Below are 27,806 nucleotides of genomic sequence, written 5' to 3'. Positions count from 1 at the left end.
TACAGAGACTTCTTGTTGGCATGAGGTTTCTGAGAAGCATGACGACTGAACCTATTTTAATTTTGAGTTTATGCGGAGGCATGCCAGTGGGAGTAATGGCTGTTAAGAAATTCTTCTGGGAATGAAACTTGATCTGCAGGATCATCTGTGACGATGGAGTCAACGCTGGTGAAAGTTACTTCGTTGGTAGGGATAACTTTCAGTACTTGTTCATTAAGGTGTAACAAGTCTTCGTTGGTGACGCTTAATATAGCTTGCGAACTGAGTTATTCAGGAGTCACAGTTGAGAAGTCGATGTCGCCATATAGTTGTTGAACAGGACCAGAAATAAAAGGAAAACAATGTGAAGGTAATGGAAGTGGGAGGAGGGTTAGAGTTGGTGGGTGTGGCTCTGTCATGCGTATCCCATGGTCTCTGCCTTGCATGCTATGGTCGGCTGCTTAGTGAATTGTTGGTGGGCGGGGCTCTGTGAGTTGGCGGGCGTGGCTCTGTCTTGCGTGCGTCTTGCTTGCCATGGACTTAGTGAATTATATATATAGATGGCGTATCAAGATCTCCTTTGGTGTCTAATGTTACCCCTGAAGATGGACTACATTACCTATCTTGGATACGTCGTCCTTTCAACAGTAATTCAGCCGGTGGAAGACCAGACGGTGTTAACGGTTGTAGATATTCTTTGTGATATTGTAAGTTGATGTTTTCATCTTCCTCATCATCACCACCAAATGTTTCAGCAGAGTCTATTGATACGAATTTAACCAATGTGACGTGTAACCGATCAACAATTTTCGCGTCAATTTGTTTGACTTCATCGTTTCTCGGTGCTAGGATTGCCCGTGTACTCATTTCTTCTGTTGATAACCCTTCATGATGAAATTCTTCACCACGATTTGGATATAATAAGTCTTCTTTAACTGGGAACTTAAAAGTGAGGAAAACGTTAAAATTTAAAAGAGCTGGGAGTGTAGGAACTGTGTATGACAAAAGCATTCACACCAATGAGAGGACAGTGTGCAGGGCATGACTTAAAAAATTTCAATGCACAGGTCTCATCAAGTTGAAGGATTTTTTTTTATACTAGGCTCACCAGCCTTTTAAGGCGACCGACTTTTATCCTCAATTTGTGTGCGCTCCATGTGTACATCAGGCATGTAAGTGTAGGGAATGAGAACATCAAAGTGCCCATTCATAACATCTCCGGAAAATCAAAGTTTTTTATCCCCTCGAGTGCCTGTCCAAACTTGGAGTGTAGGACTCCATACTAATATACAGTGGTGTGAAAAACTATTTGCCCCCTTCCTGATTTCTTATTCTTTTGCCTGTTTGTCACAGAAAATGTTTCTGATCATCAAACACATTTAACCATTAGTCAAATATAACACAAGTAAACACAAAATGCAGTTTGTAAATGGTGGTTTTTATTATTTAGGGAGAAAACAAAATCCAAACCTACATGGCCCTGTGTGAAAAAGTAATTGCCCCCTGAACCTAATAACTGGTTGGGCCACCCTTAGCAGCAATAACTGCAATCAAGCGTTTGCGATAACTTGCAATGAGTCTTTTACAGCGCTCTGGAGGAATTTTGGCCCACTCATCTTTGCAAAATTGTTGTAATTCAGCTTTATTTGAGGGTTTTCTAGCATGAACCGCCTTTTTAAGGTCATGCCATAGCATCTCAATTGGATTCAGGTCAGGACTTTGACTAGGCCACTCCAAAGTCTTCATTTTGTTTTTCTTCAGCCATTCAGAGGTGGATTTGCTGGTGTGTTTTGGGTCATTGTCCTGTTGCAGCACCCAAGATCGCTTCAGCTTGAGTTGACGAACAGATGGCCGGACATTCTCCTTCAGGATTTTTTGGTAGACAGTAGAATTCATGGTTCCATCTATCACAGCAAGCCTTCCAGGTCCTGAAGCAGCAAAACAACCCCAGACCATCACACTACCACCACCATATTTTACTGTTGGTATGATGTTCTTTTTCTGAAATGCTGTGTTCCTTTTACGCCAGATGTAACAGGACATTTGCCTTCCAAAAAGTTCAACTTTTGACTCATCAGTCCACAAGGTATTTTCCCAAAAGTCTTGGCAATCATTGAGATGTTTCTTAGCAAAATTGAGACGAGCCCTAATGTTCTTTTTGCTTAACAGTAGTTTGCGTCTTGGACATCTGCCATGCAGGCCGTTTTTGCCCAGTCTCTTTCTTATGGTGGAGTCGTGAACACTGACCTTAATTGAGGCAAGTGAGGCCTGCAGTTCTTTAGACGTTGTCCTGGGGTCTTTTGTGCCCTCTCGGATGAATCGTCTCTGCGCTCTTGGGGTAATTTTGGTCGGCCGGCCACTCCTGGGAAGGTTCACCACTGTTCCATGTTTTTGCCATTTGTGGATAATGGCTCTCGCTGTGGTTCGCTGGAGTCCCAAAGCTTTAGAAATGGCTTTATAACCTTTACCAGACTGATAGATCTCAATTACTTCTGTTATCATTTGTTCCTGAATTTCTTTGGATCTTGGCATGATGTCTAGCTTTTGAGGTGCTTTTGGTCTACTTCTCTGTGTCAGGCAGCTCCTATTTAAGTGATTTCTTGATTGAAACAGGTGTGGCAGTAATCAGGCCTGGGGATGGCTACGGAAATTGAACTCAGGTGTGATACACCACAGTTAGGTTATTTTTTAACAAGGGGGCAATTACTTTTTCACACAGGGCCATGTAGGTTTGGATTTTTTTTCTCCCTAAATAATAAACGCCATCATTTAAAAACTGCATTTTGTGTTTACTTGTGTTATATTTGACTAATGGTTAAATGTGTTTGATGATCAGAAACATTTTATGTGACAAACATGCAAAAGAATAAGAAATCAGGAAGGGGGCAAATAGTTTTTCACACCACTGTACTTGAAACTCATAGGGGAACAACTCTCCCGCTGCCTTTAGCTCAGAAATGGTACCATAAGTTTGAGACTTTGACATTTCAGTTAGATACTGAAGCTCATTTGTATAAGAGATTCCTGATGGCATCATTGTAAATGGCTGAAACCTTGACCAATTACTTAAAACGTCGTACAATGTCAGCCCGAATCTGTACCGCTAAAAACAGAGTTTCATGCACTAAATAAGCTATAGATGAGAATAAGCAAGCACCATCTCCCCTGATATTTACTACGTGGTGAGGCATTTGTACTCCATCAACATTAATTATTTCCAGAGACATAATTTTGTCTATTTTTCCAGCGCATCGCGCACAAAAGCAAGGGAACGATGGGAGCACCAGAACTCTGCTCACATCGCGTTGCTTTGTACCGCAAGCCGCAAGTAGTAAGTCTGTGACAAGAGGAATACCGCTACACTTTGCACTCACGGGACGGAAGGACAATCCCAACCGCTTTTATATAGTGTCTTGATAATAGAGAGATATATTTTTGTAATTGGGAGTGTAAACGAGTCACATGACCTGCTCACATTCACACTGTGAATTCAGCAACATTTTAGGGCCTGTTCACACCTAAATATTTTTCTACCATTTTAACACCAGAATGCTCCTAAATCACTTGTACAGTTATTTGCCATTAATTTTCCAATGACACAACTCACGTCTAAGCATTTTAGCAGGGAGTGGTCTAAAAAACAGCAGTTTTTAGCCAAATGCTTGTTATATTGAAATGAATTGTAACATCTGTAAAATGCTGTTTAAAAAAAACACAACAACATATAGCATTTTTACAAGAAGTCACGGCCTCTTCATGTTGGATGTGCCAGGAGTGAAGCAGGGAGTTTCTAAACACGTCGCACCCCTCGGACAGTGTAGAGAAGGAAGTCTTCATCGACACTTGGTCAAGTAGCGCCCTGAGCTCTATCACACAGTTCACCACACTTCAATAAGCGTGTGTAGTTTGGGTGTTGTATCATCTCAGGTTGTGCTTGATCGTGAACACACCATCATTTATTTAAGCAATAAATTGTTGCCCAGTTAGCGTAATTATTCCACATATTAAAAAGGAACTTTGGGATGACATGTTTGCACTGGTAATGGAGCATGTGCTGCTATAATTAGATGTGTAATTGAACTGCAGTCTTAATTTCTCTGTTCAATGCCATCCCAGTAGAGAACATGTCAACACAAATGTCCTTTACCGACTTGCAGAGCAGGTTTTAGAAAGTCGCTTTGCTAAGCAAGTGAATCAAGCTGAGAGGGAGGGTGTGACGTATCAGTCTGTGCCCTCACTTTCTAGAGCTGCTTCACTTACAGAGAAAACACACTTTCACTCAGACAGAATTCAAAGCAATGCTGGATCAACGGTGGTCATGCACAAGTCTCATATCTCATGGTAATAGAAACTTTTACAAGTGACTGACTGTCTAATACAAGCAGGTCTTCCCCAGGCTGGGGTTCTTGCGTCTTGCAGAGACCACTGACTGAGCTTGTGGCTCCATTCCTCTGATGCGTGACAACTGTGAAGACAACACCTTTGAAATCTTTTAATTCCAAGAAGGCATAAACGTAGTCAAATGCCTCTTGAAGTTTAAGTTTGCGGTTTGCTTTTGAAAGACTCCAGTGTTCGACAAGTTCAAGAACAAAGGGGGATTAAAATGGCTATTCTAACTTTTATTTGTGCAACTCTGAACCCAGTACACGATGAATAACTTTGCACAGGACGTTGATGATACCTCCTCATCAGTATTCTGACTTCCAGGATTAAAAACGCTAAAGTCATAGAAGACATTCTGGAGACGCAACAATCACCTCACATCTTACAAAATGTTGATGGGAAACAATGTCAGTCCCAGCAAAACACTGGACAGTCCTTGAACAAAAACCAAACACCTTAAAATAGGTTGAAAAATGGCAAGTCAATGCTGGAAAATGACAACACTCAAGTGTAAATGGGCCTTTAACACTTTGGGGGCTGAATATTTTTTTCCAAACAACTCACTTTTCTGAAAAGCACACAAAACAATGCTTTCACACATAAATCAACATAAAACGTCTGTTGCTTTGTTCTGGGGCGGCAGTCACTGCCTGTTTGCCGTATCTGCCAGTTGTGCGGAGCAGCAGGCTGGCTGCCTGGCTGTCTTCACGTGGTGGTGGCAACCACAGTGCAATGCAATCTGGTTTGTAACACTTGTCATTGTAAGTGGCGGTCCTCCCAGGTGCATGTTGGCATTGGTGCATTGGCACCACAATCACCTGGGGGCCGATCAGCCAATGCCAGTACCTCACTTTCGTTTTTGATCTCTATCTCCAGATCACTTGAATCAAAATTGGAGTCCGATTCAACGCCAATACACAAAATGTCGTCCACAGAGTATTTCACTTTGGTTTCTCGCCAGATGTCGATGCCATTTCAGAGGCTGTTTGCTCTTTGATTCTCATGCATGTGCAGGTAATCTACGTCAGATCAACCAAACCATCTTTCCTTCTAGCAAAGGGAGTCAAAATAAAACAAAACAGCGAGTTTTGTCGCAGTTTACAGCCGATTATCATCCTCTACCCCTGAATTTCGACAAAAGCCGTCATTTACCCTAAAAGAGTCCAATGTCTGAGCCACAGCACCTCAAAATCTCCATTACATAGACATATCAAGGATGCATTGTCCCCTTGCATTATTTTTGTGTTGTTTTTCTAATGAAATTAAATACATACGTAAATCATGAAAACCTTTGAGAGTCTGGTCCTAAAAGATCTATGACCCCCTAGTCTTAGAACATCTGGATCCTCAGCAGTTTGCCTATCAGGCACATACAGGTGTGGTGGATGCTCACATCTCCAAGCTTCACAGAGCAACTCCCACTTGGACAAAGCTGGCACCACAGTCATGAAAATAATCTTTGACTTTTCTAGCACTTTTAACACCATTCTGACTCATTGACTGGGGAAAAGGCTCAAGGGTTTGAATCTCCTGGATCATGGACTCCCCGATCAAGAGATCAAGAGCAGTTTGTGAGGCTGAGGTACTGTGAGTAAGAAAATGGTGGAGTGTAATACTGGAGCAGCCTCAGTGAAATGTCCCGTCTCCCTTCCTGTTCACCCTCCACACAACAGACTTCTGGCACAATACCAGTGCTTGCCACCTACAGAAATTTACAGATGACTTCTCCATCATGAGCTACATTAATAAAGGAAATGAGTCAAGTAGAAGAAAGTTGTGGGGGACTTTGTCTTGTGGTAAAGGGAGGACCACCTGCAACACAACATCACCTAGACAAAGGAACTGATGGTGGACTTCTGATGTGCCAAGAAGCCCCTAAGACAAGTCACCATCGAGGGGGAGGACGTAGAAGTGGTGTAGAGCTACAAGTACAAGGGTTCACATACAGTAAGACAACAAACTGTCTGAGAACACAGTGCCACCATACAAGAAGGGCCAGAGTAGACTGGACTTGCTAAGGAGACTCAGGTCTTTTGATGCAGGAAATTCCATCAGTCCTCAGCAGCCAGTGTGTTTTTCTAAGCTGTAGTCTCTTGCGGAAGCAACCTGAGCTCAAAAGAAGCACAATGCCTGAATAAATTCATCAAGAAAGCCTGCATCATCACAGGGTGAACCCTGGACATGCTGGAAGTTGTTGGGGGAAACAAGGATGGAATCAAAATTAGACACCATCCTGAAAAATCACCTCCATGAGAGGCTGTCTTGGAGCACTTTTAGCCACAGGCTTATTCCACCACAGGGTGCTAAGATGCACCTCTGGGCTCATTACTGGGCTCTGCTATCAGGCAATTTAATGCTTCCAATAGATGTACTCTTTTTTATTTATTTACTTATCAATCTAACTATTGATTAGTTGTATTGTTTGTCCTGTTAGTCTGTATCCTTGTTTTTTATGTTTCTGCTGCTGTATTCACCTGAATCTCCCACTGGGATTAATAAAGTCTATCTAATCGAAATTAATTCAACACAGAAGAATAAAAAAATACACAACATCCAATTATACCTCAAAAATCAAACTTATAAGGTGTCCTTCTCAATAAACACTATGGTAAATTAAACATAAGTTAAAGATATTAGGATGCATATGACAATTAACAGTGCTACTTAAAACCTGCTGCAGCCCTTTATGGGTGGAAAAGAAAACCTTCACATGGGAGGACTAATGGAGAAGAGCTTCGGAAGACAGAAATAGAACTTAGATAGTAAGAAGACAGAATATCTGAGGTTTAATGATGATCAGAATTTAGGGAGAACTACTGAAAAGAGGTGATAAATTTGAAGATCTTGGATTAGTGGTAACCTAAGATGGAAAATTAGATGCAGAGCTAACCCATAGAGTTCAGTGTGGGTGGAACACATCAAAGAAGGTATCAGGAGTTTTGCGTGATCGATGAATTAAGGTAAAGTGTGAAGGTCTGGTTTTTAAGACCAGCAATGAGGCATGGAGCTGAGACATGGGCAGTAAAGGGAGTGCAGCAGAAGAAGTTGGGTGTAGCAGAAATAAGAATTTGGAGATGAATGCGTGGACAATGAAGAAATGAGACAATCAGAGGTACAGCAAAAGATAAGAGGGATATCTAAGAAAGGACAGGAAAGGACTTGTGATGAGGAGAGACAAGGAATATGTCGGCAAAAGAGGGATGACAATGGAAGTGTATGGGGAATAGAAAGCCAAGGAAGCTGAAGTGGAGGTGAAAGGATAAAGCCTACTCTGCGTGGAGAAGGCTGAGCATGCACATCGACCCAGAATAGAAGTGGGAAAAGATGAAGAGGAAGAAAAAGATAGGAAATTAAAATTAGATAAAGCAGAAATTGTTATGCACCTACCAGTACGGCCGGGGACAAGCTATCCTTTGTGATGTTACTTTACAGATCAGCAGACAGTTACAAGGACAGCGGACATACTTCTTCCCAGCTGGAGCATTTTTTATTGGCTGAAAGACAAATTTAAATATTTATACTCCACATTTACCAAAACAGAAACTTGTAAGGACTGTAAAAATTTGACTTTTTAAAAAGTGCTCATGATCTTCTAATTTTGTACTAGTGTTTCAGTAAAGAGTGTGGAAATACAAAGAGTGCACTAACATATAATAATAACAAATAATAATATAATAATAAATGCCCTGTTAACAAATTTAAGAAAGACAGACCACCTGGGGGTGGATTATTTCCTCTTTGACAAAAGCCAAAACCCCCACATTCATAACTGGGAACTGAAACTGAGCTGTTATTTAAATTCTGAGAATTACTGGCATTTTAGAACTTGTGGAAATAAACTTTAAGATGATAACAGGCCGTGCAGTTAATACAGCTGAAAATGTTCAATTCAGAATTGAAATAAAATCTCTGAAGTTTCGACTACTGCAGAACACAACCTCACTTATGGATCTCCAAGTTCCGGGCAATGTACCCTTTAAAATAAACATATAAAGACAAAAAAGTTTTTCATTTTTAAACTTTACTCAGTAAGAAGGAATACTTCAGGCATTTTTCATTCATGTCTTTTGTTGTCTTGCTGTGCTTTAAAATGCTCTGTTTATTTATTAAATATTTAAGTTAGGGTTAAATATTGAGTCTGATGGATGGATGGATGGATGGATGGATGGATGGATGGATGGATGGATGGATGGATGGATGGATGGATGGATGGATGGATGGATGGATGGATGGATGGACAGACTTTATTAATCCCAAGGGGATATTCACATACTCAAGCAGAAGCATACTGATAATAACAATATTAAAATTAAAGAGTGATAACAATGCAGGTATAACAGACAATAACTTTATATAATGTTAACGTTTACCCCCCCGGGTGGAATTGAAGAGTTGCATAGTGTGGGGGAGGAACGATCTCAGTCTGTCAGTGGAGCAGGACGGTGACAGCAGTCTGTCTCTGAAGCTGCTCCTCTGTCTGGAGATGATCCTGTTCAGTGGATGCAGTGGATTCTCCATAATTGACAGGAGTCTGCTCAGCGCCCGTCGCTCTGCCACAGATGTCAAACTGTCCAGCTCCGTGCCTACAATAGAGCCTGCCTTCCTCACCAGTTTGTCCAGGCGTGAGGTGTCCCTCTTCTTAATGCTGCTTCCCCAGCACACCACCGCATAGAAGAGGGCGCTCGCCACAACCGTCTGATAGAACATCTGCAGCATCTTTTTGCAGATGTTGAAGGACGCCAGCCTTCTAAGGAAGTATAGTCGGCTCTGTCCTCTCTTGCACAGAGCATCAGTATTGGCAGTCCAGTCCAGTTTATCATCCAGCTGCACTCCCAGGTATTTATAGGTCTGCACCTTCTGCACACAGTCACCTCTGATGATCACGGGGTCCATGAGGGGCCTGGGCCTGGGCCTCCTAAAATCCACCACCAGCTCCTTGGTTTTGCTGGTGTTCAGTTGTAGGTGGTTTGAGTCGCACCATTTAACAAAGTCCTTGATTAGGTTCCTATACTCCTCCTCCTGCCCACTCCTGATGCAGCCTATGATAGCAGTGTTGTCAGTGAACTTTTGCACGTGGCAGGACTCCGAGTTGTATTGGAAGTCCGATGTATATAGGCTGAACAGGACCGGAGAAAGTACAGTCCCCTGCGGCACTCCTGTGCTGCTGACCACAATGTCAGACCTGCAGTTCCCGAGACGCACATACTGAGGTCTGTCTGTAAGATAGTCCATTACTTATTAATTAATTATTCATTTTCAATTGTTAATCCAAAGGAAAGTCATGATGAAGTGTGTTTCTGGACCTGTGTTAACATGTGCCCAGTTACTACACCACATATACCCTTATTCCTGTTACAGAAACTGGGATATTGGCCTCTGCCAAACCAAGTTAACATAGGTAAATTTCTCCATCCGTAACCAGGCTGCAGCATATGATTAGTGGTCCAAGCATGTCCGTTCCACATATGGTCTTTGCTTCACGCATGCATGCAGCAGCCATGGGCAGAAAAAGGTGGCAGCGTCTACTGGATATATTTCCTGAGTCAAATGCTTAGGAAAGTCTAATTATTTCAACCAGAATAAGAAACAATCTGTTTCTGAAATTGCTAAAATGTATGTCAATGAGCTTAATGTATTCAGCAGCACAATCTTGGGAGACACGGGCTCCATGCTTGTTGTTGAATTGGCAGCAGACATCGATGAGGTTTAACCTTTTTTTTTTTTTTTTTTAACTGCCTTGTTAAGACATTGGTGCATTTTGCCAAACATCAACTCCATAAGTGGCCTTGTGCATATAAACTTGTTTTTTTTGGGGGGGGTTTGGGGGGGTGTTTGTAACTCACCTAGTCCTGACTTTTGTGTATGCATGTAATCACACACAAGGGCCATCCTCTCTTCATGCACTACTGGTTCCTCTTGAGTCGGTGAAGAGGCAATACTACTCTAAGATGGTCCCATTTCGTCAAGCTCTTTGCTTTATCACAAAAGGGGAGCAAATACACCCAAGTATTAGAAAATCAATCCAGACAGTTTTAGTCATTGGTCTCATTCTTTTGAGCATAGATGAGGAGTTTGTGGTTTGGCCACTCAATATCAAATACCCACACAGACTAGTTAGACTGCCCGCTGAGTGGCATAGTATTGAGCTGAACAAGTGCGCGTTTCTCGTATTTAATGTACAATCGTGCATGTGACTTGATCGATTTTTTTTTTTTTTTTTCTACAAGTCACCATTTCGGATTTTTGACAGACATTGACAATCATGTTTCTTTGTCATTAACAGACTTGATCATCATAATAGTTACAGTTCATATTATATAATTATATATATATATATATATATATATATATAAATAATTATATATATAACATATATATATAATATTATATATACAGTGGGGCAAAAAAGTATTTAGTCAGCCACCAATTATGCAAGTTCTCCCACTTAAAAAGATGAGAGGCCTGTAATTTTCATCATAGGTATACCTCAACTATGAGAGACAAAATGAGAAAAAAAATCCAGAAAATCACATTGTCTGATTTTTTAAGAATTTATTTGCAAATTACAGTGGGAAAAAAAGTATTTGGTCAATAACAAAAGTTCATCTCAATACTTTGTTATATACCCTTTGTTGGCAATGACAGCGGTCAAACATTTTCTGTCTTCAGAAAGTTTTCACACACTGTTGCTGGTATTTTGGCCCATTGCTCCATGCAGATCTCCTCTAGAGCAGTGATGTTTTGGGGCTGTCGCTGGGCAACACGGACTTTCAACTCCCTCCAAAGATTTTCTATGGGATTGAGATCTGGAGACTGGCTAGGCCACTCCAGGACCTTGAAATGCTTCTTACGAAGCCACTCCTTCGTTACCCGGGCGGTGTGTTTGGGATCGCCATGCTGAAAGACCCAGCCACGTTTCATCTTCAATGCCCTTGCTGATGGAAGGAGGTTTTCACTCAAAATCTGATGATACATGGCCCCATTCATTCTTTTCTTTACACGGATCAGTCGTCCTGGTCCCTTTGCAGAAAAACAGCCCCAAAGCAGGATGCTTCCACCCCCATGCTTTACAGTAGATATGGTGTTCTTTGGATGCAACTCAGCATTCTTTCTCCTCCAAACACGACGAGTAGAGTTTTTACCAAATGACCATATGACATTCTCCCAATCCTCTTCTGGATCATCCAAATGCTCTCTAGCAAACTTCAGACGGGCCTGCACATGTACTGGCTTAAGTAGGGGGACACGTCCGGCACTGCAGGATTTGAGTCCCTGGTGGCGTAGTGTGTTACTGATGGTAGCCTTTGTTACTTTGGTCCCAGCTCTCTGCAGGTCATTCACTAGGTCCCCCCGAGTGGTTCTGGGATTTTTGCTCACCGTTCTTGTGATCATTTTGACCCCATGGGGTGAGATCTTGCGTGGAGCCCCAGATCGAGGGAGATTATCAGTGGTCTTGTATGTCTTCCATTTTCTAATAATTGTTCCCACAGTTGATTTCTTCACACCAAGCGGCTTGCCTATTGCAGATTCAGTCTTCCCAGCCTGGTGCAGGTCTACAATTTTGTTTCTGGTGTCCTTTGACAGCTCTTTGGTCTTGGCCATAGTGGAGTTTGGAGTGTGACTGTTTGAGGTTGTGGACAGGTGTCTTTTATATTGATAACGAGTTCAAACAGGTGCCATTAATACAGGTAACGAGTGGAGGACAGAGGAGCCTCTTACAGAAGAAGTTACAGGGCTGTGAGAGCCAGAAATCTTGCTTGTTTGTAGGTGAACAAATACTTATTTTCCACCATAATTTGCAAATAAATTCTTAAAAAAAATCAGACAATGTGATTTTCTGGATTTTTTTTCTCATTTTGTCTCTCATAGTTGAGGTATACCTATGATGGAAATTACAGGCCTCTCTCATCTTTTTAAGTGGGAGAACTTGCACAATTGGTGGCCGACTAAATACTTTTTTGCCCCATTGTATATATATGCCAGGACACCTGGAGGAATCAGGAGAGGAACAATACCTTCCCCAGGCCACGAGAGGGTAACCGCCCTGGTCGGCGTGGGGAAGCTCATCCCTGTTGGAGCTCGTGGTCACCGCCAGGGGGCGCTCAGACAATTATGGAGCACTGGAAGGCAGCACTTCCACCACACTAGGAAGTGCTGCCAGAAGAAGATCAGGAAGCACCTGCAGCACATCTGGGTCACGTATAAAAGAGGCCGCCTCACTCCACTCGAAAGCCAGAGTCGGTTGGAAGAGGACAGAGCTTGTAACTAAGGAGTTGGAGGTGGCAGAGAGAAGAAGGGAGTCCAAAGAGACTGTATTATTGGTGGTTGGTGCACTGTTGTCACTACTCAAATCACTTTTACATTGTGAGTGGGGAGCCACTTCAATCACCGCTAATGTGTAGCATCCACCTGGATGAAGTGACAGCAGCCATTTTGCACGAGTATTGTTCACCACATGTCAGCTATTAGGTGGTCAAGGAGTGAAAGACAATTAGCTAAATAGCAATAGGGGAGGGATGACTAGGCCACAGATGGCAATTCAGCCAGGATATCGAGACAAACCCAACACTCTTCAAAGGATGTCCAGGGATCTTCTATGATAACAGAGAGTTAGGACCTCAGATTTACGTCCCATCCGAAGGACGGTGACATTTTTACTGCACAATGTCCCCATCACTGCACTGTGGTATTGGGGAACCACATTCAGGGCACAGGGAAAGCACCCTCTTGCTTTGCAAGATCTCACTCCCAGCTCCTGATATTAAAATTGGGACTGAAGTGAAGAAGAACTGCTACCATGGGAAAAATCCAGGAAAAACTGCAGGAGGCTCTTGGCATGGTAACAAAGGATTAATACAGGGAATGTTTTCAAGAATGGGACAAGCGCTGGAACAAACGGACTGTATCTCAATGAAAGCATTTTGAAGGTGATAGAAGGGGAGTTGCTGTTTTTATATATATTTTTTTAATAATTCCCAAGTAACTTACGGTATATATGGAGTAACTTATAAGGTATTCCTCTTACTTTTACCTATAATACAGAGGAAAGATAACTCAAAAATAAATTAAAATGAATTTTTCTTGCGCAGCCTTTCCTGAATGCAAGCAAAGAGAGCTGTAACAAGTTCACAGGTAAAATACATTTACAAACGTCACAAATTACATCATGCGTACACATAAACAGGAGCTTCATGAGCTGGGTATAACAAGCAAGGGAATGAAATTCTAGCTACAAGGGACCCAAATCAGATCCCTGCACTGAAGAGCACACAACCGAATGACCACTGGCATCAAGCTGATGTGCCATTGGATTGTAAGCAGCGAGTGGAGGTGGTTTGGTCATTCAGTAAGAATGCCTCTTTGACTTCTCCCATGCTGAACACAGTCCATTGGAGATTGATGTGATTTTTCAGACCCAGCACACACACACACACACACACACACACACACACACGACAGCACCTAGGAATTCACTAGAACAGGCTAAAGCATATGGCCTGGATTAGGGAAGTCTGTGCAGAGTCACCAGGGGGAAAAACAGATGGGAAAGTGATAGAAAGCAAACACTGAGACTGCTCTTAAAAGGAACTTCAAGCAAATTAATTCATTTACATTTATCTTTCACTTTACACATTTTTAAATATCATTTTTAATCCCTCTCTCAGAAAGCCCTTTCTAAATAGCTCAAAAATTTCACAGTAAAAATCCACTTCAAAATCTTGAATGTGACCCACTACTCACCGTTGCCTCATTGCACACCCCACACTTAACAACATGTTGGTGCATCTTGCCCTCGACATTGATAAGCGACTGGCACACTCTGCAGCTGATCATGGGTGCACTGCCACTCTCTGGTGACGTCATGGGAGAATATGGTGGCGGGTCCTCCCCGGGAAGCACAGATGGCTGGGAACTGGGGAAGCTTGGAAAACCTAAAGCAAAGCAAATAAGCAGGGTTAAAATTAATGACCTAGTCACTAGTTTGTAAAGAGCAAAGGACTGGCACACGTGACTTGTATATACACACCAGCAGTTTCGAACCCGTCCCAGAACTGGCAGCGACAAACCCTTCTGTCAGCCCTACCTGAGCATCCCTGCAATCAGCTCCCCCTCAGAAATTAGGGTTTAGCTCAGGAAGTGACATGGTAACCCCTGACAGAGCAGCTTTGAAACCTGTGAACAGCACACAGGCTTGTCTACCTTGCCTGGATTTTGTAGGAAAATGTCCTTGTAAATTGTGCATGAGGACATTTATTTTTATTTAGAAATTTAAAACAGTTCATTTTTTTTTTTTTTGCAGTTTCAAATATGATAATGGAATTTTCTTTTATTTATTTGACTGTTTTTCAGTCCAGGATGATCAAAAGTTCCCTTTATTTAAACTTGAAATTTGTATATCTGGGATAAGCTCTGGTCATTTTCTTAGTTTAATTTGTGCTTTTGTCATTTAGCCAACAGCATATTCTATTTGCGGAAAATATTTTTTTGTCATTTTGTTCATTGATCTTTAACAGATAACTAAATTTGAGTAGAAACAATTAAAAAAAACCTTGAAAAGCCCAGCGTATTGGTGTGACTACGCGCAAAGGCGCCAGGTATCCAAGTCTGTACATCTGTACAATTTGGTATCCTGTGAATTCTTGAGCGTCGTTAGTATTTATGATGACAAGACTAAAGATTTTAGATTTTCTGTTTGTCATTTTTAATTAAAATTTGGTTCACGTTGGCAGTCCCTTTAATTTGTTTACATTCTAATGGGCAATCCTAATGGAAAAGTCCTTGGATGGAATAAAAAATGACTTGACGTCATATTGTGATAACCATCGATATCAACTGATATAATAACATTTTATCACAATTGTTTCTCATATCGCCCAGCCCTAGTAGTTTGAGGGTGATCTTAACTGCTGAATTCACCATAAACGTATTACACTTTCAAAATTTATGAAAATATCAAATGTATTTATGTAGCACCTTTAAAAGCTGACCAAAGTGCTGTAGAACCAAAAATAATTCGGTACATAAAAGACAATAAGCAACAGGACAATAAAAGAGACGAACACAGCTCTTATAATTAAAATGAATTAATAGCCAAGGATTAATAATATGCCTTAAGAATTGATTTATATTTTTTGATTTATTTTTTTTGCATTTTATTAAAATCAAATAACATTCCATACAAGCAAATCAAGTTTAACAAAAGTAGGTTCGAAACAAATCAACCCCTACCCATGAGAGAGAGAGAGCTAGGCCAGCAGGGTAAAACTTTAAACTTGTAAAAATAAGTAAATGGATAAATTAATAAATGAATAAAAATAAATAGAATAAGAAAGAGGGGAGAGAATCTGCTTCCTCATTTGAAATGCTTATTCTAAGATTTAATTGATCAGATCCTGCTAGGTTTCAAAAAAGTTTTGTACAGATTACCTAAGTTAGAATTTGATTTTTTTCTATTTCAAATAATATATATTACCAGTAACGGCTCACTGCACGATAACGGCCGTGAATACGCTTGACTTGTAGTTTTCCTCCTCTTTCTCTGTACGTTTATCATTCGTTTGCTCAGAGGTTGATGTGATTGCTGCTTCCTGAGCAGCTCTTCTTTCCTCCACCCTAGCGGCCCGCATCTCTTCTTCCATTGGCATCTTTTCACGTTAAAACTGATTAAGTTGGTGTTTGTGTTGCAATTACTTAATACGTTTTCCTTAATTTTTCACTTAAGCTGGCACTTAAGTCTTCAATCTGCCTCAAGAATGATTTACTATATGAAGGGGTAGGGGAAGTGACGGCAAAGTTGGTAGGGATAAGAACGACGCCTGTACACATGCGCCACACAGCAGCCCTGCTGCCAAGAGTGGATTCTACAATAAAATAAAATAAAAAGAATAATAAAAATCATCACCTCGAAAGTGGATAGTAAAGGTCACATAGTATATGTGTACCAAATTTCAGGTCAATCGGTCAAACAGTTTGCGAGTTACAGGTGATTTAAAATCCTGGACAGACAAACAAACAAACAGCCACGGTTGCATATTAAATATAAAGATCAGCTACCCACTGACTTAAAAGAGGTGGGCTGGGATTCTTCCAGTTGAGCGAGACAAGTCTACATGCCAATAGTGTAGTAAAGGCCATTACAGTTTGTTTGTCCTTCTCCACTTTAAGTCCACCTGTGAGCCCCCCAAACACAGCTGTTAATGAGTTAGGAGGGATTGGGACACCCCGGCTGTCTGAAAGGCATTTTGGTCCAAAAATGATGTTAATTTGGTGCAGGCCCATTAAAAGATAAACGAGCTGCAGCATTTTGGACCAACAGTAAATGTGAGAAAGAAGCCTGGCAGACACCAACATAAAATGCATTGCAGGTTGGGCGGTTTGGAGACAAACTCAGAGAGGTGAGATTGCGTTGGTTTGGACATGTGCAGAGGAGAGATGCTGGGTATATTGGGAGAAGGGTACTAAGGATAGGTAAGAGGAGAAGAGGAAGGCCTAAGAGAAGGTTTATGGATGTGGTGAGAGAGGACATGTAGGTGATGAGTGTGACAGAGCAAGATGATGAGGACAGGAAGATATGGAACAAGATGATCTGCTGTGGCGACCCCTAACGGGAGCAGCTGAAAGAAGGAGAAGACACTAGTCACATTAGGATGAAATAATGTTATCTGGTTGTAGGAAGAATGTATCAAACAAGTATGCTCTTTAATTCATCAAAGTGCGAAAAAAAAAAAAAAACTCCACATTGACGTCTTTTTATTGTTGCCTTTTCTCTTGAAAGTGCGCGCAGCTCTTCTTTCTTCTTGACTGCGTTAGTGTGTGCACACAGAGAACGAAGGGACTTTCAAGTGAAATGGCAATCACTGCATTTTCAACAGAAGGCTCAACCCGTGCTGCCTGCTGCTGACTAATATTTGACTCAGTGGAAGTGAAGCTGCATGCTAACCACAGGTCTTAACATCATTTATAATATATATTTATATACAAGTGTGTATACACACATAATGACTGACCTTTGGGTTAGTAAAAGCTGCAATTTCCTTTGAACATATGTCTGCTGAGTGCTGCCACTAGCCGAGGTCCAAGGTGGGGAATTCACAAAGGACTTTGTTTTGGGGTGCTGCTCATCTTAATTTATAATATGAAAAGATATTGTGATATACTCATTAGGTTAATAACTATCCCTGAAATATATCTTACAAAGCACATTTTATCTATCCATCCATCTATCTATCTATCACATTCAGCTGCACTGTGAAGAAATTGGACAGAAGTGATGAAGATCATCACTGGCTGCAGCTCGAAGCGGGGTACCACCATCGAGAGAGACGTGAAGAGAGCAAACCAAATGAACAACTTCTTTAACAGGTTTGACCACCCTAACCCACTCTCACACTCACCTCGGAGTATTGCACCCTCCACACATCCTTCTTCTGATACCAGCATAGGAGAGACATCCCCACCCATAATTACAACAGCGCAAGTGAGCAGAGAGCTGAGGAGACTTCGTGCCAGCAAAGCAGCGGGTCCAGATGGAGTATCGCCACGACTGCTGAAGGTCTGTGCATCGGAGCTGGGGGGTCCTCTACAGCGCATCTTCAACCTGAGCCTGGAACAGGGGAGAGTCCGAGGCTTTGGAAAACATCTTGTATCACCCCAGTCCCAAAGGTATCACGTCCTAGTGAGCTGAATGACTTTTGGCCTGTTGCTCTGACATCACATGTGATGAAGACCATGGAGAGGCTGCTGCTTCACCACCTTAGGCCACAGGTTGAACACGCCCTTGACTCTCTGCAGTTTGTATATCAGGAGAAGGTGGGAGCGGAGGATGTCATCATCTATATGCTACACCGATCCCTCTCCCACTTGGACAGAGGCAGTGGTGCTGTAAGAATTATGTTTCTAGACTTCTCTAGCGCCTTCAACACAATCCAACCTCTGCTCCTTAGGGACAAGCTGACAGAGATGGGATTAGATTCATACCTAGTGGCATGGATCGTGGACTATCTTAAAGACAGACCTCAGTATGTGCGTCTTGTTGGTCAGCAACACAGGAGCGCCACAGGGGACTGTACTTTCTCCGGTCCTGTTCAGCCTATATACATCGGACTTCCAATACAACTCGGAGTCCTGCCACGTGCAAAAGTTCACTGATGACACTGCTATCGTGGGCTGCATCAGGAATGGGCTGGAGGAGGAGTACAGGGACCTAATCAATGACTTTGTTAAATGGTGCGACTCAAACCACCTACACCTGAACACCAGCAAAACCAAACAGCTGGTGGTGGATTTTAGGAGGAACAGACCCCTCATAGACCCAGTGATCATCAAAGGTGACTGTGTGCAGATGGTGCAGACCTATAAATATCTGGGAGTGCAGCTGGATGATAAATTAGACTGGACTGCCAATACTGATGCGCTGTGCAAGAAAGGACAGAGCCGGTTATACTACCTTAGAAGGCTGGCGTCCTTCAACATCTGCAATAAGATGCTGCAGATGTTCTATCAGACAGTTGTGGCGAGCGCCCTCTTCTACGCGGTGGTGTGCTGGGGAGGCAGCATTAAGAGGAAAGACGCCTCACGTCTGGACAAACTGGTGAGGAAGGCAGGCTCTATTGTTGGCATGGAGCTGGACAGTTTAACATCTGTGGCAGAGCGAAGGGCACTCAGCAGGCTCCTATCAATTATGGAGAATCCACTGCATCCACTTAATAGTATCATCTCCAGACAGAGGAGCAGCTTCAGCGACAGACTGCTGTCACTGTCCTGCTCCACTGACAGATTGAGGAGATTGTTCCTCCCCCAAACTATGCGACTCTTTAATTCCACCCGGGGGGGTAAACGTTAACATTTGTAAACGTTAACATTTAACATTATACATAGTTATTGTCTGTTTTTCACCTGTATTATTATCATTCTTTAATTTAATATTATTTATTGTATCAGTATGCTGCTGCTGGAGAATGTGAATTTCCCATTGGGATTAATAAAGTATCTATCTATCTATCTATCTAGAAGAAAATCAATTCTGTTGAATTTCCAGTATTGGCAAAGTTGAAGGTCAATACATGAAAACTGCAGAAAAACAGGCCAGAGCTCAAAACGTCTTACCCGTGTGACATCGATTGCTGCTTCTCTTAACTCTTTTCGGCTAATTATTTTTTCTTCTTTTTGTCCCAGGGCTGAATATTTTTCCAAAAAAACTCAGTTTTCTAAAAAGCATACACAGCACAGGTTTCACACATAAAGCAACATAAACACTTATGTTGTCACTCTGTTTTATGTCCCAGGAGCCCCTACAGTATGCATATGCACATATTTATTACATACGTGTTTGTCCCATCACTCATAAGCTGAAAGGGACTTTCTGGGGGGAAAAAAAAATGGCTTGAAGTAGTTGAGTGGCTGCTAATCCGTAGTGCCCACCAGCAAGCCGCATCGTTTGGTGAAGTCCAGTTGCTATCTCGTCTCCCACAGATCGATGTCTGTGTAGTCCTGCCAGGGCGAACGTTTTCGTTGGCGCGTCAGCTGCACAAGCGTGTCCAGCACTACAATCAGCTGGCGACTGCTCAGGTGATGCAGGCACATGACTTTCGTTTTCAATCTCCTGATTACGTGTATCAAAATCGGGAGTTTGATAAGTCAGATTCCGATTCAGCAATAATACACAAAAAATACAGAAAGAAAGAAATAATACGTATATTAATAAAGTATTTAGCTTTGGTACTATGTCTCTCCGGAAAATCCTTGGGTACTGTTGGTTTGACTTTGTATTGAATGAGCGGTTGTTCACGGAGTCCCGAATGAGGCACATTACCAGCATTGTGAGGGAGTGTCAGTTACGGCACTACAGCCATGTGGTGCGTTTCCCCGAGGGTGATCCAGTTCGTAAGATCTTCATTGTTGGGGACCTGAGTGGCTGGACCAGGCCAAGGGGTCACTCACGTAACACCTGGCTGCAGCAGATAGGGGGTCATTTCCGGAGGGTGGGACTGGACCGCGTGTCTGCCTGGGGGGTTGCAAACCAGGATCCCGAGTTGTTTCGTCATGTGGTGGGTGCAGCAACGCACTGTACCAGTGCATGCTCCCCAACTTGACTTGATTTGCTTCACTCTCTGGCCCAATGTCGATGACATTCTAGACGTTGCTTACTCTACGCTACTGATACACACACAGAGTTTCATTGTCAAGTCAACGAGTCTAACAAAGAGGGTCTACCTATAACGCAACGGTGAGTTTTATCAACATTTACAGCTTTCTTTTTGCCCTCTGCCTCTGATATCCATCCTCAACCCCTTTTTTCCATAAAAGCCACCGTAAAAGAGTTAATAAGTCCCTCAAACAGGTGACCAAACTCCACTGATAATGAGCCTTTGCTGACTGAACACAGTCAGGCCTGTATAATTTATACCTCACCATATTGACCTTCATTATGAGAGTGAAGATGTCGCCACAACGTTTCTAGAAGAATACCCTAATCAAATAAAATTAAACAAGACATGAGGAAAAATGTTGAAACTTATCCATCAAGAAAGGGCGACAAAGCCACTTCTAAGGCTGTGGGACTCCAAAGTACCACAAGTGAGAGCCATAATCTCAAATGGAGGGCACATTTGGCACAGCGGAAGGGCCTACCTACCCAAACAACCCTTAAGGACATATCAACAACACATTAAAGAAGTCACAGTGGATCCCTGAAGAACATCTAAACAACTGTGGACTTCTCTAGCCGCTGGTAGGGTCACTGTTCATGAACCAGACAGGGGAAAAATGGGGAGAGGAGCAAGCTGGAATCTTCTACTGTTTAAGAATAACATTGGTGCTTTACTTACGCTTGCAAAGAAACACCTGAATAATCAGGAAGCCTTTTGTCAGGTAAAAGTCCTAACTCAATCATCATCAAGCCAGCAGCCATACCACATGTCTAGTACTTCAGAAGAGGCGATCCACCTGAAGATAAGCATGTTCAGGCCAGGCCAGTATTCAGATGGGGGACCAACCATGAAAAAGCTTGGCGAAGCCAGCAGAGGGAGCCAACCCTGTGCTGTAAAAATGGTACCGTCACTTGGACAAGATGCAAAACCACAGTCCTGACTCTCGGTGGTCATTAAAGATCCCTGGGCATCCTTTGTAAAGAGCGGGGTGTATGCCAATGTCATGGCTAAACTGTCTACTACAGCCTGGTCATTCTGGCTAACTAGCCAATCCGTCTCAGATTGGCTAACTGTCTCGCATCCATCCACCATCTAACAGCTAATGTGAGGGGAGTGTACTGGCACAAAATGGCTGCCGTCACATCACCCAGGTGGATGCTGCACATTATTGGTGGGTCAAGTGGCTCCCCACTCACTGTATAAAGCACTCCAATTACCCTGAAAGCGCTATATAAATGTAATGATTTATTATTATTATGTGCTTCACCACACTGACTGCCAACACGATGAAACACGGCCACTGTTCTTGGTTTTTGGCAGCTTGTCCTCCATTCCAAAGAATGCCAAATCCACTTCTATGACATCATTCCTGCAATAGAGATGCGGAAACAAGCAGCTCCCCCCCACAAACCTACCAACGTGTCCGAATTAAAGCACTTCTTCAAAGAAGAGGGGGGCTAAAACAGCGATGGGACAGACAAGATCAAATGACTGGAGGCGTTCAGTTGTGATTATTGCTGCAGAATGAGCTGCAACCAGGCACTGAAACTAGCAGGGTAATTACCTTTTTTTTCACATGGATGACAGAGAGGTTGAATAACTTCCTTCCTTGAATAAAAAAAAAAAAGATCGAAATGCTGTGTTCATTCAGGGTGGTTCCCTTTATCTAATGTGGCACTTTGTCTAAAGGTCTGAGGCCATTCATTGTGTCAAATATAAGGAAAAATAAAAACAGGATATTAGGATGGGGGCAGATACTTTTTCACAGCACTGTACACTTCATCGATGTCATTTCGATAGATATGGGGTGGGCAAAGTCATTCCTGGAGGGCCACAGTGGCTGCAGGTTTTTGTTCCAACCCAATTGCTTAATAAGAAGCACTTATTGCTCTAGAAACATCTTCTGCTTCATTTTAGTTGTCTCCCTCATTAAGAATTTGAACCCTTATTGCTTATTTAAGTCTTAAACAGCTGCATTCTCGGTTTTTAATCGCTCCTTATTAGAAATAAGATTCAAATGACAAAAGAAACCAGCAGTTATCCATTTTGCTTGTTACCCTTTACACCTGTGTGTATTTATCGTGCACTATTTGGTTTAATTAAATACTTGGAAGGAAAGAGAAGAGAAAAAAGTGAAGGATTGAGAATTACCCATCCATTTTACACTTCAAAGTATTTGGATGATATCGTTAAAATGGAAAAAAAATCTAGGATATGAGAATGACCTGACATAGCAGAGTTAAAGCACTAACAAGCCATGAAATGTAATTATTGGCAAGGATTGTTTTCTAATTAAGCAACTGGATTGGAACAAAAACCCGCGGCCACCCAGGAATGACTTTGCCCACCCCTGCGATCGATCGATCGATAGATTGATAGATACTTTATTAATCCCAAGGGGAAATTCACATACTCCAGCAGCAGCATACTGATAAAGAAAATATTAAAGAGTGATAATAATGCAGGTATACAGACAGACAATAACTTTGTATAATGTTAACGTTTACCCCTCCTGGTGGAACTGAAGAGTCGCATAGTTTGGGGGAGGAACGATCTCCTCAGTCTGTCAGTGGAGTAGGACGGTGACAGCAGTCTGTCACTGAAGCTGCTCCTCTGTCTGGAGATGATCCTGTTCAGTGGATGCAGTGGATTCTTCATGATTGACAGGAGTCTGCTCAGCGCCCGTCGCTCTGCCACAGATGTCAAAATGTCCAGCTCCATGCCTACAATAGAGCCTGCCTTCCTCACCAGTTTGTCCAGGCGTGAGGCGTCCCTCTTCTTAATGCTACCTCCCCAGCACACCACCGCATAGAAGAGGGCGCTCGCCACAACCGTCTGATAGAACATCTGCAGCATCTTATTACAGATGTTGAAGGACGCCAGCCTTCTAAGGAAGTACAGTGGAACCTCGGGTCACGACCGCAATTCGTTCCAAAACTGTAAAAGTAATTTCCCCCATAGTATTGTATGTAAATACAATTAATCCATTCCGGACCGTACGAGCTGTATGTAAATATATATATATATATATTTTTTAAAGGTTTCTAAGCACAAAAATAGTTAATTATAACATAGAATGCACAGTGTAATAGTAAACTAAATGTTTACTACTTCTACTTGGGCTCTCTCTCTGTCTGTCTGGCCCTCTCTGTCTCTTTGGCGCGCCCACTCGCTCGCCCACCCTTGCTCTTTTTCTTGTTCCCTTCTTCCACAGGGAATGCACAGGGAGAGACTGAACATGTGTGTAAATCACCGGCACGTACAAACCGGAAGGGAAACGAAATAGAGCACAAAGAGTTGAAAGCGAATGCACAGGGAGAGACTGAACATGTGCAGAAATCATCTGCGCGTACGAACCAGAAGGGAAACTGGCTTGTTCGTCACCCGAGTGTGTGGTCGTGAACAGATGCAAAAGTTTGGCAAACTTTTTGGTCGTAACCCGATTTGTACGTGGTCCGAGACATTCATGGCCTGAGGTTCCACTGTATAGTCGAAGTATAGGAAGTATATTTAATCAGCTTTCTAATGTGTTCTTGAAACAAACGCAACTGTGAACAACCGAAATGCACAAGGACAATGTCCACCCCTGCAATGTAAAGATTTGTTGACACTTTTGTTTGTCGAATTCAAGTAACGATAATGAGAGAAAAGCAGCCTTCACAGCACACACGGTGCTTCCTCAGGAAGCCTGGCAGCTTCTTTTGCACAGGAGGCAGAAACAGCAATGAACAAATCAATCAATAAAAACCCAGCTTTCTAGGCCACCTAGCATGTTTAAGAAAATGATTGTTCTTCTCATGGGAAACGAAGACCTCTGCCCGGGAGATTCCATGTAACAAGCTGACCGTTTTGGTGGTGAGGCTGTGCTGATTCTGCCCAGCACTGGCTGAGCTAAAGAATTTGGTGTCCATTAGATTAAATGTACTTTATTTGCCCCCAAGTGGAAATTTAAATTTTACACTTTACAAATTCCATATAACAAAGCTTAGTTTTAGGAACCTCACTACAGTCGCATTAAAAAATTATTCATATTGATAAAGAATGTAAACAGAATTAAAATGGCCAATTAACAAGCATTATGTAAATACTAAAACAAACCTTTACGTCACACATTCCATTTTGAATTTTCTGTGGTTGCTACTTACAGATTAGAACTCAGCTTTCAATACCAAAACTCCACATAGACTCTTGACCAAACTAAGGGCAGTAAACGCATATTGGACTTCTTCACAGGCAGACCCCAGATGGTCATCTCCAACATGATTATTCTCAAAACAGGAGCCCCTCAAAGGATGTGTTCTGAGCCACCCTGCTGTATCCCCTTTACACTTAGGACTGCATAGCCACACACAACTCCAGCACCATTGTGAAGTTTGTTGACAGCCCGGTGGTGACTGGCCTCATCTCAAACAATGATCAGGCAGCCGATATGGAGAACCTGGTATCGTGGTGCCAGGCCCACAGCCTCCAACCAAGTGTCTACGGAGTTGGTTATGGATTTCAGCAGGTAGCAGCAGCAGTCCTTCACAATATGTCCAGATCAATGGGGCTGCAATAGAAAGGGTGAGCAGCTTCAGGTACCTTGGAGTTCACATCCCTGAGGACCCAATATAAGACTCTGTAATATCAGGGGTCCCCCAACTCCGGAGGGCCCCAGTGGCTACTGGTTTTTATTCTAACCCTTTTCTTAATTAGTGACCTGTTTTGGCTGCTAATTAACTTTTTTTAATTCATTTTAATTGACATATTTTTTAAGATTTATTCCACTGAATTTCATTCCTTAAACGGCACCCAAACAGAAATGAAATGTGAAGTGAGTGAGCCAACAGGAGACCAACTAAGTCAGGGCCTCAAACTCCAACCAATTTTACTCCAACCAGTTGCTTAATTAGGCGCCGAGTCCTGTTGTTAATTAAACCTGTACTTTAATTCCAAGGTTTGTTGCTGCCCTCATTGTGCAACAGCAGACATTTCCAAAATTATTAATTCTCTCTTTTCTAAGAGCACCGTTAAAATATTTTGTGGACCTGAACAGATCAATACTCCTGAGTCCTTCAACTTTCTTTATTATCATATATTGTATGATCGACAATGTTGGTCGTGTTTTGGTTCATTTTAAATCTTATTATTGTTTTGCTGCTAATTAAGAAAAAAGAAACAATTAAGGGGTCCGAGTCTTCAAGAGCAAGTCAATTAAAATTAATTCAAAAGAAGTTAATTAGCAGCAAAAACAAGTCACTAGTTAAGAAAAGGGTTGGAATGAAAACCTGCAGCCACTGGGGCCCTCCATGACCGGAACTGGGGACCCCTGCCATATATGAAAGCTGAGGTCAAGGTGGCAGAAATTTGTACCATCGGAAGGAACAGGTGAAATTTAGGGTCTCCCCAGCAATCCAAAAAACCTTCTACACAAACACTGTAGAAAATATCCCATCCTGCTTTGGAAACTGCTATACCCATGAATTTAATGCCAAGAAAAGGGAGGTGTGAGCAGCAGAGGGCACCATAAGATCTGCTCTTCCCTCCCTGAGGGTCATTTACACCAAGCGGTACAAGGCCTGAGCAACCAAAATCATCGACTACTTTGCCCACTCCAGTAAAGGACGGCTGCCTGCTGAAATTGGGCAAACAGCACCACAGTCTTGAGGGCAAAACAGAGAGACTGAGGAGGAGCTTCTACCCACAGGCCATAAGGTTTGTCAATCAGTATGTCATCTTTTGAGCTTTACATATTGTCCAGCTGAGAAACGGACAGGTGATTTATTTAATATGCTATACGGGGGAACAGCATAAATAATGAAATCAAAATAACCCTAGCTACTAAATCCTGACGAGAGACAGGAATCAAAAAAACAGGCAAAGGAGCCAAAGCAAATGAAACTCACAAGAAGCACAACAACAAAAGATTTCCTGGATTATTTATTATTATTATTATTTTTTAATATATTTAGGCAGTTTGTATCCCCAGTGCAGATAATGAAAGGAACCCCTAGCTGAACTTTTATCCCATTACCACCAATTTCCCACTGGCCAGGACCCTAGATGTCACACCCTTAGCGACGCGAGAAGTGGCACCAACGATGGCTTTCAAAATAGAATGACCAAAAAAAAAAGGGATTAAGATGTAGAACAGTGCTTCCCAATCTTTGTGCTGTCGCAACCCTCTTTCTTACATGGCAGTGTGTTTACAACCCACCCTTACCCTCTCTGTGAATTTAGTGCAACCCACAATGGGGTCCCTCAGTATGAATTTTAGAAAGATTGTCTGAGCGGGGTGACCAGCGGGGATTGTCAAATCAGCTGGGTAGGGAGTTGTACCGCACGATCACTTGAGCATCAGAGTGTTAGGCCAGGTTTATACTTTCCAGAGGACCCTACTGCTATGCAAGCGTTGTGCTGTTCATACTTGCGCTCATATTTTATGTAAATCTGGAGGATTCAACCAGGTGGCAGTACAACAAATCATTACGGTGAGAAAGCGTTCGGCTTCACTATGTTGTGAATTGCCTGAAACATCCATTACATTCTGAGGACACCTTGCCGCAATATCTCTGAAAAGGATGTTAAATGATTACATCCATCAATCCAGGGATGCGCCCATTCCAGCAAGCATCAGGATGCGAGACAAGCAATCCCTGGACGGGGCATCAGCTCATCACAAGGTGAACACAAGATGCACACACACAGGCATTATTTTAACGTCAGCAAATCCCTAAACCTGCATGAAACCACAGCACACTGTGGAAACCCACCAGGAAAACATTCAAACTCCAGGCAAGGAACACAAGAGACGTGACTTCCTGCGAGAAAGCAGCTCTACTGCTCTGGCACCGTGTCACCCCCATGTGTGTAATTATTATTAGTATCCATCAATCCATCCATCCATTATCCAACCTGCTATATCCTAACTACAGGGTCACGGGGGGTCTGCTGGAGCCAATCCCAGCCAACACAGGGCGCAAGGCAGGAAACAAACCCGGGGTATTTATTATTTAAATGAACTGCAAAATGTAACCTACATACTTTAACACATTTCATCATGAAAGTGATATCAAGTTTAAATGTAAGGATTCTAAATGTGCAGAGAGCTGGAATATCAGAAATATAATGTGTTCTGTGTGGCGATGGCTGCTGTCAGGTCAGGAGGAAGCTGCAGAAGCACACAGCGATTAACAACTGGGTCGGTTTGAGGATGACGTTTACGACGGTCTACTTTAACGATGAAATAAACTACGAGACTAAAGTGGACATTTTGAGATTTCATCTGAATTTTCCACTTTAATCAAAAGACATTTT

At 42.3% G+C, this 27,806-nt stretch overlaps 1 protein-coding gene across 1 annotated transcript in view; it reads right to left on the bottom strand.

Moving 5' to 3' along the window:
- Positions 1 to 27,806, bottom strand: part of pip4p1a (phosphatidylinositol-4,5-bisphosphate 4-phosphatase 1a) — an 83,589-nt gene that overhangs the window by 29,602 nt on the left and 26,181 nt on the right. The window contains exons 2-3 of the mRNA XM_028825605.2: positions 14,104 to 14,294; positions 7,750 to 7,856 (exon numbers count right to left, since the gene is read on the bottom strand). Of these exons, the coding sequence (XP_028681438.1) occupies positions 7,750 to 7,856; positions 14,104 to 14,294 (298 nt within the window). The remainder of the gene's footprint in view (positions 1 to 7,749; positions 7,857 to 14,103; positions 14,295 to 27,806) is intronic.

Source organism: Erpetoichthys calabaricus, chromosome 2, assembly GCF_900747795.2.
Source record: "Erpetoichthys calabaricus chromosome 2, fErpCal1.3, whole genome shotgun sequence".
NCBI classification, from domain to species: Eukaryota; Metazoa; Chordata; class Cladistia; order Polypteriformes; family Polypteridae; genus Erpetoichthys; species Erpetoichthys calabaricus.
Note: the sequence above shows the minus strand (reverse complement) of the source record. Positions and strands in the feature narration are given on the sequence as shown.